Genomic DNA, 22,409 nt, shown 5'->3' on the forward strand with positions numbered 1-22,409 from the left:
GTCAGGGGACGTCCCCGCTGTCATCCTCGGCTGTTTTAAACGCAATCGGCTTCCAAACCCCCAACTCCTGCTCTTTGTGTGGGTTGCCTCGGGGCTGCCCCTTCGCCACCTCACGCTTTGGGGTAGAAAACGCCGCAGCGGCGCCCCAAGGCAGCCCGCTCGCGCCTCCCGAGCCTGCGCCCCGGGCGCCCGCCCTCCGCCCGCGCCGCCGAGCCGCCGAGCCGGGCCGAGCCCCGAGGCCCCTCTCCAGCGCCCCCTCCCCGCGCGCTGCGGCTTGCGCTCCCGAGCGCCCCGCCTGACGCTGCAGCTGGGCCGGCGATTCGCCATTGGATTAAAAATAGCCGCGTCCCCTCCGCCCGCCCGCGCAGGCCCCGGGTGCCCGCTCCCGGCCCGCGGCCCGCTCTGTCCACCCTGCCCACCCGGCCCGCCGCCGCCGCCGCCGCGGGCAGACCCCGCGCCCCGCTCGGCCCAGCTCGGCCCCGCCCGGGTGCGCGCGCGGCCATGCAGCGCCGGGGCGCCCTGTTCGGCATGCCGGGCGGCAGCGGCCCCAGGAAGATGGCCGCGGGAGACGTCGGCGAGCTGCTGGTGCCCCACATGCCCACGATCCGCGTGCCGCGGTCCGGGGACAGGGTCTACAAGAACGAGTGCGCCTTCTCCTACGACTCCCCCGTAAGTGAGGCCCGGCGGCGCCGCGGGGCAGCTCGCGGTGCGGGCGGCCCGGGGCGGCCGCGAGGCGCGGGACGCGGCGGCACGTGAAGCGGGGCGGGGAGGGGGGAGACGATGCGCGGAGGCAGCCGGGGACCTCCTCCTCCGGGCGCCGGCGTTGCCTCAGGGGCGCGGCAGCTCAGCAGACACTTGGCGCGCGCCTGCCGGCCGCCCGGCGCCGCGTTCCCGCAGGCGGCCGTAGCCCGAGACGGGGCGGCCGGGGGAGGCGGCCGGGGGAGGCGGCCGGGGCCCCGCCGCCGTTTGAAAGACAGAGGAGTCGAAGCGTTCTCTGATCTTGATTGTGCCTGGCAGAGGGTTCGCGTCCTCTTTGGGGCGAGAGAGCCCAGGGCGGCTTAGGTGGAGGAGACTGACTCCCTCCGGACGCACACAGCCCTTCTGTCTCGGGGACCGTTTGCTTAGCCCAGGGATTCCCACTCCTGGACAATTGTGCGTTCCTCTCTGAGCGTTTCTCCCTCCGCTTTAAAATTTCCCCCCACTCCTTGTCTTTCGTCAGGATGTCAGAAGAAACCTTCGGGTGCTTCCACTCGGGCAGCAGAACTAGGGGGTCTGCTGGGTTACTGCGGCCTCCTTAAGCCTTTCCCCTTACCCCTCTAAGTGAGTCACTTGGACTGAAATGCACTAGTATAAATTATTAAAAGTTCAATCGCGAGTCGTGACCTCAGGGACTGTAGGGGGAAGTGAAGACGCATCACCGCCTGCCGCCCAGGGCCGTTCGTGGTGTTTTTCGCCAGGTTGTGTATGTGTGAGAAGGAAAAGGAGGGTGAATGTCCCTTTCGGGAGTCAAAATGGGCTTCAAAGTGACTCAGCTGTCTGGCGTTTATCATGTCTTTTTGAGGACCAGGTTATTTTTATCCACCCACTTTAGAGCTCATGTGTCACTCGGCAGATCTCAATGCAAAAGGGAGGTGCGTGGTTTGGAGGGAATGAGGCAGGTTTCACAACAATAGTCTAACACATTTTATTCATATTATGTATCGTTGGAGGAAGAAAAAAAAACAAATGAGTGGCAAATGTTCCAAAGTATCCTTTATTATCTTGTGAGTTGATTTCAGCTGATTTCAAAGCCTTTCTGTTTTGTACACATTAGAGTCCCAGAATTAGTATCCTCTGTGATATTTAATTTTTCTTTTATGCTAATTTCAGATCATTTGGGGGATAAACGTCTCATTTTTTCATTACTTTTTTTTTTCTTTCGAGAAGGTCTGTGTAGAGTGGAATGAAATGGTTGTATTTAATACTTAGTGTATTCTGATCACACTACTTAATGTGACTGTCAGCAGTGTCATTAAATCCTGTTATCCACAAAGTATTTGAAAATGCCGTTTTCAGATTTTCTGTCTAGTGTTAGGCAGGTTTCCACTAATAGCTTCTAAAGGTGGAGAGGGATGACCCTAATTAACTTAAGCCATCAGCAGTTTGTGAACTCCAGGAAGAAAATAACCTAATTCTTTAGGATAACACAACATGTGAGGTGGATAAAACTGCTTTTTCTATGTTTGATCTGTGTTACTCTTCAGATTCTTCTTACAAACTTTGTTATTGGAAGTCTTTGCCACATTATATAGGGTATGGCAGGTGTGAAAAAAAAAAGCTGATTATTTTAATTCACTTCCACAGATAGTTATGGGGAGCTTACTGTGTGCCAAACACTATTCTGGAAGCATCTTGTCCAGTGTAAACTGATGATTTCATTCATGTCACAGTAGTTCCTTGGGGAAGACTAGGCTTATTTACAAGGCTGATGAATCAGTATATTTCCTGATGTTTCAAGGGAGGAAGAGAAGGAAGGTTTTATAACAAGTTATATTAAAGCACAGTGCATGATAATTCCAGCTCTTTCCCTGTGGTACTTACTTAACACTTCATCATGAATCCAATAAGGGTTCTTGAGCACCTACTATCTGCCAACTCATACATGCATGGGCTATGAGAACCATACAGAGCAAAATCCATTGCTAAATACAGCGGAGGCTTTAATCCACCAGTGTCGCAGGACTGTGGTAGAGAGAGGACCAAGACCATTTGAGTGGAAAAAATAGTCATCCTTGCATTGGATACTTTTGAAAATGGTCTTAGATAAAGATGGATAGAAATAAATAGGAGAAAAAAATTCCAGGTCAAGTAACAGTTCTGGGATGAGTGAGAATTGTTTTTTCACCTACCAGTTTGGTTTCATCCCAGGCCCACCTTCTCACCTCGACCAGTAGGTTCACCTCTCCATGACTTGGTTCATCTTGCAAGATCTGTGATGGGACCTTCTGGAGAATGGGGACTTTGTATCTTTGTATTCCCAGCATCTGGTATGTATACCAGGAACTCAATGAATGTCTAGGAAATATACAAATTACCTGTGGTTATAGGTTCTGAAAATGGTAAGGATACAGCATATGGGAAACATTGGGAAAGGAATCATGTGGGGTTATCCTGTAGAAATTGGTGACTCTGTTGTGGGGGACAGATGTGAAAGAGCCAGACTGGCAGGGCTTGAATCCCAGCTCTGTCACCCAGCTGTGTAACTTCTCTGTGCCCCAGTTTCTCCATCTGTAAAATGGGGACAATAGAACCTACCTCATGGGGCTGTTTTGTGGATTAAATAAGTTAATATGTAAAGTGTGCCTGGCCAATTAGTAATCACTATAGGAAGAAAAGAAAGAGAAAAGAGAGTTAATCACATGTTGTAAGCCCAAGTGCTTGGTTGTCAGGTGTCACGTAGAAAGTTTGGTGTGGTTAAGTGGGGAACAGGTTCATACTTCTCCTCACAAGCCTTCATGAACCACTATGTAAAATTTACTCTCATCTTCTTAGTTACTGAGACCTTCCTTCATCTGAATGTACTTTGTCCCAACTCTCCTCACTTTCTAGGTTGTCAGCTCTGGGGAGGTCAGTCTCTGGGTCCTCAGCATGTTAAGGCTCATTTCCTTTTCTAGGACCACCTTCCTCTATTTTCCTTCTGGTTCAGACTTCACCCTTTCCTCTGAAGCCTACATTACTTAGGGTCTGTGCCATACAGATATAGTTATAGTTAAGCAGTTATAGTCTGTTGTCTGTAGTTTGCCATCATTTTATCTTCTTTTACCCATTTAACTGGTAGTTTTAAAACATCTACTAGGTGCAAAGCCTTGTATGAAGCATTAAGTAGGAAAGGAGCTGGGCCACTCTGGTGCTAATTATGCCCTCTCCCCACCTGTCTGAGAGCGAGGAGCTTAGCTTATGCCCTGTCTCAGCCGGGGTCCATTGAAGACCAAGACAGGGGCTTTGGTTCAGGCTGTTTATTTTAGAAAGGTATCCCAGGGAGCAGAAGTGGAAGAACATGCAAGGGAATAGTGACAAAGGGAAGGAAGGAAAGCCAATCCGGAGGTGAGTTACTGAGCCAACGACCAGGCTGAGCTGCCCTTGCTCCATGTGGCTGGGACACTGGGGAACTGTCAGCGCCCCTCACCCACACGGGACACGGAAGAGGAGAGTGTTTATCCACTGGCTCCCATGGCCCTTTGGTCAAGGGTGCCCCAGGGATGAAACACTCTGACCCTTCCAGGTTTGTGTTTGTGTCGGGGAGGCTGATCAGGCACCCTGCAGGCACACTGAGACCAGCAGGCGCTGAGAAGTGAGAGATCCCAGTGCAGCAGTGAGGCTAGGATGTCAGGCCACACCTGCTGCACACACCCAAAAGGTGGCCCAAGAGGATGTGAGACCAGCATAAGCAGTGCCCCTCACACCTCTTCTTCCCTTCCAGCATCAGCACCATTTTGTAAAAAGGAGCTCTTCCCCCATTCTCCAAAACTCTGAGATCTCTTAGTGATGTTGAGATGTCACTGTTGGTTCTCTGCTTTCCTGGGAGTGTTTGCAAAACTCTGGTGGACAGAGTTTGGTAGTTGCTGGCTTAGATATCCACAGGTAAAAGCTTTGAGATGATCTACTTGTAGGAAAATATGAAATCGTGATTTACAATATTGATATTGTGTTATTGTGGTTTACAATAAGGAATACATATTTGGTCTTCGACCCTATTCCTGGCACAGAGCTCCTAAAACTCTTGGAATTTCCTGAGTGATAAGAGCCATGAAGGTGTCTTCTGTTATTCTTAACAAACCCCTTTCAGCCACACCTGAGTTTATGTTAGGAGCTTTTGGATGGGCTGGTTGTCAGGGGAACCAACCGAGTGATTAGAAGGTAGGAACTTTCAGCCCCTCCTTACTTCATGGGAGGGGAGAGGAACTGCAGATTGAGATAATCAACAGTGGCCAATAATTTAGTCATTCTTGCCTATCTAAGGAAGACAACAGCGACAAGACCCCCTGAACTGTGGGGTTTGGAGGGTGCTGGGAGGGCACAGGAACCCCACGCCCTTTCCCCCCTACCCTGCCCTGCATATCTCTTCTTCTAATTGTTTCCTGGTGTCCTTTAACATGCTTTGTAATAAACTCATAAACCGGGAAGTAAATTGTTTTCCCAAGTTCTGTGGGCCGCTCTAGCAGATTAATTGAACCTGAGGCGGGGGTCGTGGCACCTACTGTTTCTAGTAGGTCCTTCAGAAGCACAGGTGATAACCTGGATTGCAATTGGTGTCTAAAGTAGTGGGGCAGGGGGAGGCGGTCTTGTGGGGCTGAGCCCTTAACCTGTGAATGTAATGGTATCTCCAGGTAGTGTCAGAATTAAGTTGTGGGGCGCTCGGTGTCTACAGAGAGATGAAGAATTGCTACCTGAGGGATCCCACCACCCAGCTGGTGACCAGAAGTGAAGTGTTCTGTGAGTAGAGGAGAAACATAGGAGTACGCTTCTGTCTTTCTGTCCTTCCTTCTACAAGTATTTATGGCTCTGCCTGGTACTACCTCAGACATGGCTGATAATGATGATGGTGACTGCTAGTATTTGTACAGAGCAGTGGTTCTCAAAGTGTGCCTCCTGGCGCAGCAGCTCCAGCATGTCCTGGGAACCTGTTAGGAATGCAGATTCGTGGGTCCCATCCCAGACCCACTGGAACAGATACCCTGGGGATGGGGTCTAGCTACGTGTGTTTGAATGAGCTTTCTAGGTGATCCTGACGCGTGCCAAAGTTTGAGAGCCAGTGATGGGGCGCTTACTGGGTGCCAGGCACCATTCTCAGCATGTGTTGATTCATATATTACATCCTCACAGCAACCTTATGCTGTATATTATTATCATTTTGCAGATGAGGAGACTGAAGCACAGAAGTCACACAAATAACAAGTGGTGGAGCTGAGATTTGAACCCAGGTTATCTGGCTCTAGACTCTCTGCTTTTTTGTTCTTTATTTCTACCACCGTAAGCATATTCATTAGACAGTTTGGTGCCACGATTACGTTCACATTGTTGTGTAACCATCACTACCATCCATCTCCAGAACTTTTTTTTATCATCCCAGACTGAAATTCTATACCCATGAAGCAATAACTTCCCATCCCCCCTACCTCCAGCCTATGGTAACTGCTGTTCTATTTTCTGTCTCTATGAATTTGCCTATTCTAGGTACCTAATATAAGTGGGAACGGGGAGTATTTGTCCTTTTGTGTCTGGTTTATTTCACTTAGTGTATCTTCAAGAGCTTCATCCATGTTGCAGTATGTATCAGAATTTCCTTCCTTTTTTAGGTCAAATTATATTTTGTATTTTGTGTAGGTCACATTTTGTTTCTCCATTCCTCTGTCCATAGACATTTGGGTTGTTTCTACCTTTTGGCTATCATGAATATCACTGCTGTGATCAGTGGTGGACAAGTATCTGTTTGAGTCCCTATAGAGACTGTGCTTTTTACTGTTGTACAGTGTATGCTGCCTTCTGGGCAATGAGACTTGCCATCATGGTGTTTACTTGTTTCCCAGGGGAAAAAAAATTTAATTTAGGATCTATGTGGGAAAATCCTCCTCCTAATGCATAAACAGATATAAGATAGTAAAGCAAAATTTAGAAACTTACAGATTTTGTTTTTTTCTTTTGGAAGATGTGAACTTAAACTAATTGCTTTCACATATCAAAATTTCCCTTCCAACAGCAACTAACTAAAAAGTTGTTTTACAGCAACAGTTCTCAAGCTTTTTGGCCCCTTTATGCTTAAATATTTTTGAGGACTGCAAAGAGCTTTTATGCGGTTTCTATCTATTAATATTTACTATATTAGAAATTAAGGCAGAAAAACTTAACTTCCATTCCATTAGCTATTAGAGTGATATCATTGGATGACACGTAGACTCTGAAAAATGCTCATGAGAGCATGTGAGTGAAAAAGGCACACGCGTTCATTATGAAAATAGTTTTGACCTCCCAGATCACTCAAACGGTCTTGGGACATCACAGGGTTCCCAGGCCATACTTTGAAAACCAAAGTTCTAGAGTTTAGGCAAGAAAAGTACAACTGGTTACTCCAGTGACATAGCCCACCTGCATTGAAGTATTTGTTGGTTCACCTTTTCACCTTGTGGTGATTGAATAATTTGTTGCTAATTTTAGCTCAACCATAACATCATATTCCACACATACATTGTTCTTAAAGCAAATTAAAATTTAGAGAATTTGACTCCTCTTGAAAACAACTGCAGCTACTTGGGCTGGGAATTGTTGGCTCCTTGAGAGATGAGAATTCTTTATTCTTTGAACGATGAGCTTTACTGTAGGATCATATGGCTGGGCTGTTTCTTTGGGAAACCTTGCATTTTAGCATCCTGATTTTTTTCCTTTGACCACGGGTTAGGAGACGTCTGTCATCTCTTGCCTAGAAACGGAAGACCTATCTGCCAGGACTCAGGTAGCTGAGCAGAAGAGGATGGTCTCAGCATCTGGGTATAGAATACCGGCTGGATATTGTTTCCCGGTTCTCAACCCTATCCGGTCCCTGTTTCGCTAAGCCTTCTCCCTTGTTGCAGGAGCTGGGCACCTGGACACTGCACTTCCCAGGATCCTTTGATGGCAGGATTCTGATTTTGGTTCTGCCGGAGAGATTTGGAAGGTGAAAGAGGAGACGCCGCTATTGCTATTGCATATGGCACATGGCAGACGTGAGACTTTCCAGGCAGCTTCTGAGTGTCCTTCTGGGACTCAGAGACACCTCAGTCATGGGGAAGCTGGCATCATCTGCTCAGTTTCTTGTGATGCTTGTGCATCCTGATTTCTTGAACTTGAGTGGTAGTTGCTCTGACCTTGGCGCTCACCGCTCTTCCCATGATTTTGTAAGCCTCTGATTTCCTGTCGTAAATCCCTTCCTGCCTGAAATACCTGGGATCGTTTGTATTTTCTGACAAGTTCTGGACTGATACACATATATTACACATACATGTCTAATTCCCTGTGTATTATGGTACCCCTGTTCTTAACTGAGCCTATTGTTCCACAGACCTGAATCCTTTTGTTTTTACCTGCTTCAGAGAATAAATCAGTAGTTTGCTGGTGTGGGAGGGACTGCTTAGAATGGAGGAGGAATCTGGGGTGCTGAGTGTTACCTACCGACACTGATTTTCAACCTTTCCTCCTTATTTTAGCTGCTTTTTCACCCCAATTTCAACCTGGAGTTTTCTGGAGTCTTTTGGAAAATCTGGGGTATAAATCAGATTGGATCTTGGCTTTCCCTCCTGATTCGGCTTTGTCAGCTCATCTTAGTCTTTAGCGCTTATCCATCTACAGCACAGTTTCCAGATTTGTGGTTTATGTTTTTAGAAAAATTATTTAGATGTTCTTTTATTTGGGTTTCAGAAAGGAATGAAATGGATGTACATGTGTAATCGGCCCTATGTACCCTGAAGTCCTACTTTTCTAATCTAATAATCAAGAAATCACTTGTCTCTTTTTGGGAGCAGTGAATTACCCTTTAAAGTTGTGTCAGTTTTAGAGTTTTGGAATGTAAGAGATGATGCTGATCCTATCAGGGAGCCTTTTGGGGAAAGTTTGTGTTCTCAGCTCACGTTGAACCTGGACATCTGTGCATCTCTGAATTCTCTTTTTGCTCCTCTACATTCTTCTCCCTGTGGACTGGAGCTCAGTTCAAGGTGCCACCATTCATTTAGTGCCCCGGGCTGGAAGATGTACAATGCCATCCACTCTCCCTCCCTCTCCCTCTCTCTCTTCTTGAACAGTTGTGTAAAAATACGCACAACATAAAATTTACCATGTTAACCATTTTAGGTATACACTTCGGTGGCATTAAGTACACGCCCACTGTTGTGCAGCCATCACCACCGTCCATCTCTGAAACTCTTTTCATCCTGCGAAACTGAAACTCTGTCCCAATTAAACGATAATTCCCCATTCCTCCTTCTTGCTGGCTCCTGGCAACCACCATCCTACTTTCTGTTTCTATGAATTTGGCTGCTCTAGGTTCCTTATGTAAGTGAGATCATACGGAATTTATCCTATTGTGACTGGCTTATTTCACGTACCATGTTTTCAAGGTTCATCCATGGTGTAGCATGTGTCAGAATTTCCTTCCCTTGTAAAGCTGAATGATATTCCAATGTATGTATACACCACATCCTGATTATCCCTTCAGCTGTCAGTGGACACTTGGGTGGCGTCCACCTTCTGGCTATTTGAATAATACTGCGGTGGACATAGTTGTATCCCTGTCTCTTTCCATTAGTGACCAGAGTCCGGCTTGGCCTCCTCTCTCCTTCTCCACTGCCAGAGCTCAGGCCCTCATCACCTTTTGCCTGGACTCTTGCAGAAGCGTCTTAACTGACCACCTTGGCTCTCTGCCAGCTGTCCCATTGCACTCCCAGGTGTTTCCCTAAAGCATGGGTCTTAATCATGTCACCTCCCTGCCTAGGAGTTTTCAACGGCACTGTTCAGACTTTTCTAATATAGCAAACAAGTCAATGTACCACCTTGATCCAACTTTCCTTGCCAGGGTTGTCCCTTAGCACCTGCCCACTGCCTGCGTTCCCTTTGGGCCTGAGGACTTGGTGTTCTTCAGATGCCCCGTGCTTTCATCCCTCCACGCGTGGGCCTGTGCTTGGAATGGAATGCCTTTTCCCAACCCCTCACCCCCTGAAAACCGCACTGATCCCTAAAAACCAGCTCAGGTGTTCTCATGGGATCCCCACACCCCCTAAGCTGGGTTAGAAATTTATTTTGCTGTGCTTTCAAAGCACTTTGTCCATATCTATCGTGGTTGGGATACTGATTGTTGAAGAGACAGAATAGCTGAGGTCTTAGAGAATTGAAGGGAGAAGAGTAGAGGACTGAAAACTGCCGTTTGTGAACCTGTGCTAGTAAGGCTGTATCTTTTCTGTTTTTCTATTTTTAAAAAATCATGAGTATACATTTTGGAATAAAAAATGTCATTAAAAATAACCAATGTCGTATTTTTATTTTATCACATTGTCTGGAAAGTTGTAAGGTTGACCTTTGAAAAGGGAAGTGTGTCTTGGGTACTTGGTGAGTGTTTTGTGTATTGTGGTGCTAGGTGCCCCGGGATCTTGGTAGAAGTGATCACACATGGTGCTCCTTGGGGAGGTGACAAGAGAGCTGGACTCTGCGGATGTCGCCGAGGCCTCTGCTGCTGCTCATGTTCAGCGTTATGGGTGAGCAGCCCAGGACACCCCTTGTCCCCATGTGCAGGGCAGATGTGAAGGAGAGCGCCTATTTTTAGAGCTGGAACAGCAGGACGAGGCAATAATGGTAAGAATGTAATGAATCTGAACATGTTTCCAGACTAGAGATGTTGCTTCAGGTGCAGAATAGCATGTGCTTCCTGTGATAAGATTAACGATAAAACATTTTGTTTTGTGTTACTTAGCAAGTACTAATACTTATTTAGAGCCTCCTGTGCCCCCAGGACTGCACTAGGTGCTACTGGAGAGGGGTGAGTATCAGGAGAGAAGCAGAGGACCGCAGGAGAGGAGCGAATGACCTCAATCTCTCTATCATAGTGGAGTGTGAGCACCAGTTTCGAGCGTCCATAATGAGTCAAATACTGTACTAGGTACTTCTGTATACATCATCCCATTTAATTACAATAGTAACTGGCTTATAAATGATAATTACTATTGTTGCCCAGTTTTACAGAGAGGAAACTGAGAGTCAGGGAGGTTAGGTAGCTTGTTCAAAGATGTGTACAGATGTCTCTGTACGTGACAGAGATGGGACATAAGCCCTGATATGTCATGAGGTTAGACCCTGAAGCACTCATAGGATATTTAAGTTTTGAACAGTGTGGCAGTTGTAACGTGTGAATGGAGATTTGAGGCACAGGAGTAATCAGTGGAGTCCCAAAGAGTTATTGTCCTGGAGCAATTGGATGGGCTCTGAAGTGGTGGCATTTTGGAAGAGGGAAGACGAAGACATGGAGGTTGGACCAAGCTCGGCATGTATGTGAGAGCCTCCACTGGCTTATGGAAGAATGGATTCCTGGGAAGGCTAGAAGACAAGGCTGAGACCTCTGTGGGTTGTGAAGGAGATGGTCTTGGTAAGATTAGACCAGATGAGCAGGCCAGTTGAGAGCAAGGGAACAGTGTGAGGCCGTGGTTATTCGGTGTGGCTGTTCTGGAAGTAGATGAGGAATATGTTGGGAGGTGTGGAGACCTTGAATAGGAATTCAGCTAGGAGTCTCTTGTAATATTGGAGGGGGGCACTTTCCTGAGGGTGATGGCAGTGGGAATAGAGATGGTGGGTGGTGGGACTAAACTTGGCAGAGATTTTGATGAAAGATGTAGCCCGACTTGGTGTTGGAATACGCAGTGGATGAAGGAGTGGGAGGAGTTGAAGATGACTTCACGGCTGGTACCCCGGGAGATGGAGGGTATCCAGGACTTAGATGAGGAAGGCGAGGGGTCAGATGCGGGTGGGCAAGTACTGCATGCTCAGAGGGACGCTGGGGGCTGGCTTGGAGCTCAGAGGTCAGCGTTTGGATTGCAGAGTCTGGCAGCCCCTAGTTTAGAGGGTTTGTACGCAGCTCTTCCTTATGAAGGGCCCCAGGGCCCCACCTCTTTGCTCCTGGATCTTTGCTCCTTGGGTTGTTAAGGAAGCAGCAATTGGCAGAGGCCTCTCGCCCTCCCACGGATCAGCCCAAGTTCCAGAGAAACTCAGACAGGATCCCGGGGCAGTGTTTCCAGCCCGAGGCTTTGGAAGGAGCCTCAGCTGGTGTGGGCTCTCTCTCCAGACCCCAACCAGCAGAGCGGGACCACTGATAGATCCAGTTTAGTGGCTGAAGTTGACGAGGGTGCTTGCACCGTGGAGGCCGCCAAACCCTGCAGCTGCTTCCCTAGCGTTTCAGAGCCTGGCACAGTGGGTCTTGCCACTGCTGTTGTCAGGGAGCTGTCAGCCTGGAACGGCCACCTGCAAGGACTCCAGCTGTCCTTTTGAGTTGAGGGAGTGGAGTTGGCAGGGCCTGCTCCAGCCTCTCCCCTCCCTTGCAGGAAAGCCTGGCAGAGCACCCGGCCCAGGCTACTACCTCGAGTGAGGTGGCTCTCCTTTGCCTTCTTCTTCTGCTTTCTTGGAGTGAAACAGCCTTGAAAGAAAAGAAGGGACTGCTCTTTTCTCCAGGCCCCCGCAACGGCGTGTGCTTACCAGCAGCCGCCCAGCTAGCTCCTGCCACCAAAATGACATCTGCTTCTCAGTTGCACCTGGTAGCATGTGGGGGGCCAGACTGGCCTGGGTCCGAGTCTTCCCTTCTTCTTACTACTTAATAGCAACAGGACTTCACGTGCTTTAATTTCACTGACTTTCTCTGAGCCTCGGTTTTCCCTTCTGTACTACCTACCTTGCAGGGTTGTAATCACGGCTGCCCGTGGAACGCTGCTTATTGCTGTCCTTCTCTTCAGTGGGGTGTCGTGGAGGATCTCTCCGAGAAGAAGGTGGAATGGGATTTTTAGGGTCATGGGGTTGCCATAGAGGGACATCCTGTACTTGGTAATTGTTTGTGAGGCTCTGTCCTGTAGAGAAAGCCTTGGGTGTGAGTGTATTCTGACCTCCTAGCAGGGAGCTCTCTTCACGGCTGTTATTCATACCCAAATTCAGCTCATACTGATGGGTTTTTATGGGTTAGCCTGGGAACCTAATCTTCATGTTTAATGTAGTTTATCAGGGGAAACACATCTTGAAAAAAGCCATTTATTCTTAAAAAATAATAAGAAAAGACTATAAGAGCTTTTTGCCTTTGACAAGGGGGTTTCACATATTTTTTTTAGATGTAAGCTGGGAATTACTTAGATGGATTTTAGCTTCAGTTCAGCGCTGCTGAAGGTGCTCACCGTAGTGTCTTCATCCTCTGACCATTTTTATTTTGCCCATGTGTCCTGTGAGCATTGTAGTACCTGCTCCTTCTTTGTGTCCTGCCCAAACCCTTCCCAGCTGTTGAGGTGATAGCATCCTCATTGCTCCAAATACCCAGAGCAAGGACCTAGTTTTATACTTAGGAAAAACGTTAATAAATGATGCCTCGGTGGAACGGTAAATTTATAGTGTGTCAAAACCTTGCTGCTTGGACTGTGCCTTTAGCCCTCTGGGACCAGGCTGTGCAGCTCTAAGGCATAGGCGTTACCTGCACAGAGAACGTCACAGTTGGAGCAAACGGAAAGAATCATGACTGCATTCACATTTCTCTTTTTTCTTAACACTTCATGGCCCACAGCATGATTTATCAGTATTTAGTAGAGAGGCCTACACTCTCTTGGGATTATATGCATTTGTTTTTTTTTCTATTTAGCTGATATAGACAAATTTATTTCTGTGGATTTTCTGTTGAAACCAGGGTTTTGGATTTTGCAAATGTTGTATTCTGGTAGTTCTGCCCTACTGCTGAACTGTTGGAGCCTTTCCTCGCGACTCAGCCTATTTTTTGATAGTGCTTTTTCTCAATCCCATTTCCCCTTTCTGTGGGTTGCGTGCTTGCTGCGCTTGATCTGGAACTTTGTTTTACTTTTTTACTGCACATCAGCTTCCCGTCTGCGTCCACTTGCTTTTTGTATTTTAAAACTGTTGTCTGTTTTGCTCTAGAAGCCTGATTGTACTGGGGAATCTGTGCTCCAGTCATTGGAATATTCACATGTATCGTTCAGATATGGAAGTACCCGAGAGACTGAATTAATAGGCAGATGGTTGCTTGATGAAAGCAAGAGTTGAGCAGATAGAGGTGGGAAGTCTAATGAAATAACGAATCAAAACAATTAGGGGTTGACCTCAATTTTGCCCTTTTCTACACACTTCTACAGCTATTCTGTCTTCTGTGCTTATGGGCTGTATCCTAAAGTTATATCCGGAATCTGCCTCAGTTTCCCCATCTCTACCACGAGCTACCCCCCCCACCTCCCCCAAGCTAAGCCACTGTCTTTTTTTGTTTTTTAATTTGAATTTTTAAATTTTTAAAAATTTTTAGAATTTTTAAACTCTTCATTGGAGTATAATTGCTTTACACTGTTGTGCCAGTTTTTGCTGTACAACAAAGTGAATCAGCTATATTTATACATATATCCCCATATCCCCTCCCTCCTGCGACTCCCTGCTACCCGCCCTATCCCATCCCTCGAAGTCATCACCCATCATCGAGTTGACCTCCCTGTATTCTGCAGCAGCTTCCCACTAGCCATCTGTTTTACATTTGGTAGTGTGTATATGTCAATTAAGCCACCGTCTTGCCTCGTTTAGACAGGGTCATCTAAAAGAACTTTCTGGGACAATGGAATTGTTCCGTATCTGTGCTGCCCAGTCTGCTAACCCCTAGCCACATGCATTAAGCACTTGAAATGTGGCCAGTGCGATTAAGAAACTGAATTTTTTATTTAACACAATTTAAATTAATTTAGATTGAAATGTTCACATGTGGCTAGTGGCTACTGTTTTGGACAGCGTGGGTCTAGACTGTACAGTAGCCTCGGAACCATGTCTTCTCTGGATCTTCTCCCCAAAAGTCTCTCCCCGTACCCAGGGTGATCTTTCAAAATGTAGTTGGGATTGTGGTGCTTCTCATCTGGGAACCCTCTGGTGGTTTCTCATCCTGCTCCTCTCCTGCCTCTGCAGACCTCTCCTCCCTCTCCCTTGACTCCATCACCCTGAGTTTCTTTCTGTCCTTTGAGGACATAGCCAAGCTTTTCCTGGAGTTGTGCCTTTTCACGTGCTTTTTCGTCTAGAGAGGTGCTCTTTGCACTTTGCTTGCTTGGTCCCTCATCCTGAGATCTTGCCCTCCCAGAGAGCAGTCTCCCATGCTCCACCCCCACCGCACTGTATCAAGACCCCAACTCTCCTGTCTCTACCGTCAGGCTCCTCTATCACTTTTATCTCTGCTGGAAATGACCTTTTATGTCTCTTTCTGTTTATTTTCTGTCTCTCCTTGCTAGAATGTAACTGTGATCAGGACACCAAGCTTGTTTGTCTCTCTGTCTGCTGAATAAACTCTCCCTGCCCCACATCCCCCCCGCCCCCCTTCTTTTGCCCCCTGGAGAAGACATCCTAGCCTCATTCTCACAGCTTCTTTTCCAGGCTCCGCACAGACCATCCGCGCCTGTAAACTTGGATGGCATCCAACCGGGCTACAGTGTCCTTGATTAGTTTCATTTTCTCAGTTGTAATCACATTCTCCTCTGCTTCCCTAACACTTCTCTTTTACTTGTGTGTTCCCACATTTCCTTAGCTACTCATTTCCAGATATCTCTTTGTTATTTCAAACCACAGTTTTACTTGGAGTGGTGAGAATATCCAGCCCCTTACAGCTGTGAAGTTGTGAAAGCCTAAGGAGAGCTTGGTTTAAGAAAATGAAACATTTGAATGACTGCCTGTTCTATTCCACGTATATTTTTTTGATTCTAAATACTTTCAGTTAAGAAAAATATTATTGTTTTATTATTAAAAAGTGAATCCATGTTCCTGAAGAAAAATTAGAAAATGCCAAAAGACTATGTGAAAGAAAAAAAAAAAATCCTGCCTTGTCTCCCGATGCTGATATGACACTCTTTTGTTACTTGCTTTCTCAGTCAAAAATACCATGTACAGCTTTTCCTAAAAGATAATTTCCAGCAGAGATAAATGTGATAGAGGAGCCTGACAGTAGAGACAAGAGAGTTGGGGTCTTGATACAGTGTGATGGGGGTGGAGCATGGTGGGGTACTCTCTGGGAGGGCAAGATCTCAGGATGAGGGACCAGCAAATACTCATCCCAAGTCAATTTTATTTTATTTTTTAATTAATTAATTAATTGTCTGTGTTGGGTCTTCATTGCTGCATGGGCTTTCTCTAGTTGTGGTGAGCGCGGGCTACTCTTCATTGCAGTGCGAGGGCTTCTCATTGCTGTGGCTTATCTTGTTGCAGAGCACGGGCTCTAGGCGCGTGGACTTCAGTAGTTGCAGCACGTGAGCTCAGTAGCTGTGGCTCTTGGGCTCTAGAGCACAGGCTCAGTAGTTGTGACGCACGAGCCTAGTTGTTCCGTGGCATCTGGGACCTTCCCGATCCAGGGATTGAACCCGTGTCCCCTGCATTGGCAGGCGGATTCCCAACCACTGCACCACCAGGGAAGCCCTCAACTCAATTTTAAATGGCTGAAGAGTGTTGTATTTCATGGATGTACCATAAATTACTAAGCAAGTCTGTTCTTGAGCATACAGGTTATTTCTTGTCACTATTATAAGCAGTTAATTTAGTTCATTTCTTTTCTCTCCTTTTTTTTTAAAATAACATTCTAGAAAATACTGCGTTCTTGTCCCTTTTGTCTCCCTTGTGCACGAGTGTGTGAGTCACAGTCTTCCCTGGAGTTGGTATGTAATTTGTCCTGGACATGGATTTGTTGTGACTCCGTCTACCTACATCATGTTTCTCTTTGAGGCGATGACCGCTTGTTTTCCACACTGTTCTGATGTTATACAAACAAGGGACGCTGTTTCCTGAGTGCGTGGCTCACGCAGGCTCCCTCTCCCTTCCTGTCTTCCAGCAGAGGCTGGTCTCCAAGAACGCACCATTGTAAACAAAGTTCTTGGAACACCTACTAATTGACAGTATGGTGTATTTTTATTTAAAATAATTGTTCACTTGGTCCTCTGAAACATGTTGTAACCTTGACCTTTATATTAGCCACTGTTTTAATATTCTTTTAAATGTCAGGCAGTGTAAAACAAGGTGACTTTGACCTTGATGTTACTTCTGAATAGTATGCAAATAGTATGCAGGGTCATCCAACGTAAAGTAAAAAGTGAATGGCTCTGTATCTCTTGTTTCTGTATTGAAATGCATTGACGACTGGGTTTAAACAATACATGGACTTATAACGCTGCTTCTCTCTGTTAGGGTTTGATCGTGGGGTGGGAGAAGTTGACAGAGGGAATTGTTATGGAGGCTTGGAGAAGCCCTGAGTAGTATTTCTTGACTTCCTTATAATTTCAGGTTTCTAAATCAAGTCTTACATCTTGGTCAAGTTTCTGTTCAGTGCGCCATGTAAATGATAATTAGAATCTTCTTTAGTTACGAATGTGCAGAGAAGCACACACTGGCCATTCCGGGCTGGGCGGCGTCTGGAAGTAGGAGCCAGATAGGGCCCCCGGTGGCATGGGGGTGTGGAGACAGCACTGCTATCTTGAAGAACTGAGTGAGACTTGCTTGGTTTCGGAAGGCAGGAGAGCTGGAAGAGTGCAGTTCTGGTGTCCATGTTGCTAAGAGCATACTTTTAGCCAAACAGACCTGAAAAGTGAGTATTCCTGCTAGTGCCTCAGGCTTTTCTCTGTGTTGGGCCAGCGGTTTCCTTTTGATGATTCCCATTGTTTAGTTATGCCAAAGACTTGAAATGGAGCCTGAGCCTGTGCTGTGCAATGTATTTTAAATCCAGATCAGAAGGGCACTGAGGACCAGTTTGAGAGAGAGACTAAACTATGTAATGGAATGACAAATAACTACATGGGTCGGTTTTTCAGAGCTACAGATTTCAGTGAATAAGATACTAACAGTTGTGAAATGAAAGTGGATTTGGGGTTAAGGACGGTCGGCACAGAGGGGTGAGCAGAGGGGTGTGGGAATTGACCTTGGGCAGAGGCTGGCGGGGTAGATTGGTGGACCCGTGTGGGATCTGGGCAGCGTCTGCAGATGTGCAGGCGGTGCAGCTGGTTTTGACGTGGGCTGCTCTGGAGGCTTGAGGCCTGGCCTGGTGTCCCTGGAGGTCCTCCAAGAGTTGCTTTCCTGACAGTGAGACACTCAGAATTGGGCAGTTCACCTAGCTGTAGACCAGGGCTACTTGAAGTGTGGTCAGCTGACTGGTGCCACGAGATAAGCACAAACATTGAGAGTAAGTGTTTAGAAATTTCTATAGCAACTTGACATTGCAGCCACATCCAAGTGCATGAGTAGTGGATTAATTTGTTTGAACAGGGTGTAGACCCATTTGGGTTTTGTGGCACTTTACATGTGTAGGTTCACACCTGGCTGGAGCTGAGAACTAGCCATGTGCAGTGGGACCACAAGGACCATGTATCTTTCTTTAATGAACAGAAGCAAAACAAAACACAAAAGAAAATGAAACAACCTGGTCCTTCTTGACAGTAGTGTGAGAAACACCACTCTATACCAAGCATGAAGGTAATGGGAGGTGAGGCTGAGGACCCCCAAGTCAAGAACTTAAATAAATATAAAACCATTGATCTGTACCAGTTTCATTTCAGGTTTTTGTCAGTGTACAACCTCCCTTCCTCTCTCCCTTTTCTTCCTTATCATCAGCATGTGTTCATTTTCCATGAATATTATTTTTGTATGTATGTTATACACAATTCTATATATTTTCTGTACACAATTACACACAATTCATACATTTGTCATTTTAAATAATGTTACATTATTTGTTGTGTTTATATGTCTCAGGTTCTTAGTTCCTCTGTTTGGGGGCATTGCTACTTTTTCCTGTTATAAATAGTTCATCTGTGAATATTTTTGTACGAATTAGTTTTTTTTCCTCTCTCTTACTGTTGGGTTCCTGAAGTCATTCTCAAAGGAGGAATACTGTGTCAAAGGTCACAGTTTTATTGTTCTCTAGAAGGGCGGAACCAATTTATATTGTGGGAGTAGATATATGGGTTTTCTCTGTGGCTTCAGGCTGTGCAATATTAATTCTTTTTGCTAGTTTAGTAGGTGTATAATTGCCTTGTGATTGTTTTAATGTGCTTACTTCAGGAGGTAGTAAAGATATGATGATTTGATTTTAATATTTTCTTACAGTTAAAACTAAGCGATCTTTAAAAAAACAAGCTCTTACCAAGTTGAACCCCAATGTTGACATCTTGTATCAATAATTTTATGACTTTTTACATAGTTTGGATATACGCTTTTCTTCACTGTACTGTACATCTTTCCCCATTTTGTTATTGTTGGTTTTCTGTTTGTTTCATTATAGTTTGTAATGCAAAACGTGTTCATTAGTGTTTACATTTTTATTCTCAACTATTCCATCTCTTTTGATATTGTATATTTTCTTGGCCAGAAATTATTTTCCCCTTCACAAGTAGGATAAATACACTATTCTGCTCTTTTGCCAGTTTTTTAAATGCTTATCTCTTGGATCTGTCTGGACCTTATTATAGAGTTTAGTGTAAGATGTGGATCTAGGTTAATTTTCTTCTATACTGCTAACTGTCCCAGTAACTTTTATTAGTAATTTCTACTCCCACCCCTCATTTTTGTGTATCTTGTGATTTGACGTATATTAAGCAGTTATCATAGAATGAATGTATTTTTGGAATCTCCATTCTTATGCTACCATTTATTAAAAAATTAGCCCAATATATGTGAGTTTCATTGTAATCTATTTTAATTTAATAAACACTCTACCACTATTACTCGAAAAAAGTATCATTTTGTATTCTGCCCTCTTATTCTTTGAGGTACATTTCACTGTCAGTTGGTACAGTTCTCTAACCTGTCTGATTTCTTTTTTAAAACTTTTTTTAATTTTTATTTTTTTTCTAAAGCTATATCACACCAAATCTTAAGACAAAAGACACTGGACATTAAGCAAGAGGTGGTCCGCCCTAGTCTTCACAGCCTAGTGCAGTTTCTTTTCTTCTTGTGTGTGCTCTGGTAGCATTATTACAAAAACCAAGGTGTGATCCTAGTTTCTGTAGCTTCAGCACAGCGCTTATGAAAGAAGGTCCTGCTGCATTTCTTGGCTGCACTGTTGGCCACATGAAGGCAAGTGCTTTACAGTGCTTTCTGGGGCAGTGATCTTAGTGGGGGTGTGGGTGGTCAATGAGAGGATGAGGGTGAGGGTTTGGAAACTCTTAAGAGACAATTAGCTTAGCTCTGATCCCAGGCTGTAAACCATTCTCTGTGCTTTGGTTGCAGAGGAATCTGGTTGAGATTTGTCAGCACAGACTTGTCATCATTAGTGAGTGAAGCTGCTAGGAGCACATGGCATGTAGTATTGATTTTGTCTGTGAAAGAAAGTGTCTTATGGGACCAATATTTAGACATTAATGAGGCAATGGGGAAGAAAGTGTAGCTCATTCGACTGGGGTGTTTGTTCTATATGGGGTGGCTTTTAAAGGGTTCTCTGTCTCAGTGTGTCTTGAATTTTTAGAACTACTGGCAAGTCCCCTGGGCAGTTCTTCCATCTCAGAGCCTCTAGTGAGGGGCATATGGTGTCTCAGAAGCCCATACCATGTGTGGGATGCCCTTGGATGTTTATAATAGAATCCTTCCCTATGTGGGGGCGTCTGTGAGTGCCAAAGCATTTTTCTCTTTGATTATGGACTTTGTGACAATATCAAGTGACTCCAGAGATTTGAGGTTGAATGTTAGGTATATTAAATTTTTATCAAATTCCCTAATAAGTAAAAAATTCTTGGCAATGAAATTAGCAAAGACTTCATGATTATTTTAGAGATTACTTTATATGCTCTCACGTTATATAGCTATTCTATATTTTTCTTCAGAAAAATGCTATACTTGAACGTTCGTTTTTCTTCCTCTGCTTGCTAATTTCTTGGTTCTCCCACTAGTTGCCCATTATTACATTTTCTGACAGATTAATATTTTTTATCCCCAGCCTGTGTGGTTGTCAGACTCACTGTTTTCTTCCTTCTTTCCCCCCAATTATAAAATAATCGTGATAATAGGAGATACATGTGGCACACAGACCTTTTAGCTCGTAATAAATAATTATTGATGTGTATGTAATGATTTATAGCACAGAGGGTGTTTCATCCCCTTTGAACTTCATGAAACCCTGTGAGGTGGAATTATTGCTACAACCATGTTTATTGAGGAAAATACTGAAGCTCAGAGACTATCTGACAGTCTGTTTAGGCGACAGAGCTAATTAGAGGCAGTTCAGGACCTCTGGTTACAAATCTCATATTTCCCCTATTGTGTCTCCTGCTTTGAATTCTTTTTGGTCAAATTATATTCTATTGGAAGAGAATGGAGGTGTTCTTTTTTTTTTTAAATCACACTATGAGATACTCAATTTAATGGGCTTAATGAATAACTGACCATTATAGTGATGCAATATTTTTTTCTTAAGGATTATGACTATGCAAAAGAATATGTTTATTTAAAAAATCTATTAAAAATATTTGCCTAATCTGTTGATCAGGTGAATGTAATGTGTTGCCTCTAGTTGAAGAATTTTCTGATTTTATTCAAATGATCTCATTTAAAGGGAAAAAGTTAACCAGACGCACAAGCGTCTGAAAAAATTCTGAATTTTTTGGATGGTATCTTATAGTGAAGTTTTAAAAATTTCACTTGTAAATATTTGTTGCCAGAGTATAAAATTGAAATAGATTTTTGTCTATTAACCTGTATCCCATGATGTTGCTAAATTAAATTCACTTATTAGTTTTATTAGTTATTTTTAGTAGATTGTATATTCCTTAGGATTTTCCATGCAGACAATAATGTCATCAGCAGATTGAGGCCATTTTACTTCTTTCTTTGTGACTTTTTCTTTTTTTTGCCTTATGCAATGTAAATACTATAATAATAAACACATATTTGAACTAATGCTGTTTTAGTGTTCTTGTGACAAGACTCCTTTGTGTCTGGCTTATAAACCACAGAAACAGTGTTGGAGAATTTTATTTGAAATTTTAAAAAATAAACAATCTTGAGTTATTGGAACTTTAAAGATTATTTTTCATATATTTGCAATGACCATCAATGGCTGTATTTTTTCTTTTTTTAACATGACCATATGGTTTTCTTTTTGTTTGTTTTGTTTTCATAAATTTATTTATTTATTGGCTGCATTGGGTCTTCATTGCTGCACACAGGCTTTCTCTAGTTGCAGCGAGCAGGGGCTACTCTTCATTGTGGTGCATGGAGTCCTCATTGCGGTGGCTTCTCTTGTTGTGGAGCATGGGCTCTAGATGCGTGGGCTTCAGTAGTTGTGGCACACGGGCTCAATAGTTGTGGTGCATGGGCTTAGTTGCTTTGTGGCATGTGGGATCTTCCTGGAGCAGGGATCGAACCCGTGTACCCTGCATTGGCAGGCAGATTCTTAACCACTGCACCACCTAGGAAGTCCTCAATGTCTGTATTGATATTGTAATTCATGCTCTACTAAAATTCAGCGTAGGGAATTTTGGTAAGTGTTTGTTGGCAATTCTAACATGTATTTAAAATTTTTGTTTTTTAAATAATTTTTTGGAGGGGTGTGACTAATAGGATCGTATTAAAAATCCATTTCCATTGAGGAAAGGATGGCTAATTTTATAGGCTAAGTTTACAGAGAAGCACATTAAGTAAAGTAAGAGAAAAGGAGAGATGAAGTTGGGATA

The 22,409-nt window shown here is 44.6% G+C and overlaps 1 protein-coding gene and 1 non-coding gene across 2 annotated transcripts in view; one reads left to right on the forward strand and one right to left on the reverse strand.

The window, feature by feature from the left end:
• Nucleotides 1–346: 346 nt before the first annotated feature.
• The window catches only part of USP13 (ubiquitin specific peptidase 13), a 126,313-nt gene continuing 104,250 nt past the window's right edge, over nucleotides 347–22,409 (forward strand). Inside the window, exon 1 of the mRNA XM_057740107.1 lies at nucleotides 347–669. Within this exon, the coding sequence (XP_057596090.1) occupies nucleotides 502–669 (168 nt within the window). The 5' untranslated portion in view covers nucleotides 347–501. The remainder of the gene's footprint in view (nucleotides 670–22,409) is intronic.
• Nucleotides 19,599–19,779, reverse strand: LOC130856236 (small nucleolar RNA SNORA81). Its single transcript, XR_009054527.1, has one exon. It is a non-coding gene; the product is annotated as a small nucleolar RNA SNORA81 (small nucleolar RNA).

Source organism: Hippopotamus amphibius, chromosome 6 (genome assembly GCF_030028045.1).
Source record: "Hippopotamus amphibius kiboko isolate mHipAmp2 chromosome 6, mHipAmp2.hap2, whole genome shotgun sequence".
NCBI lineage: Eukaryota > Metazoa > Chordata > Mammalia > Artiodactyla > Hippopotamidae > Hippopotamus > Hippopotamus amphibius.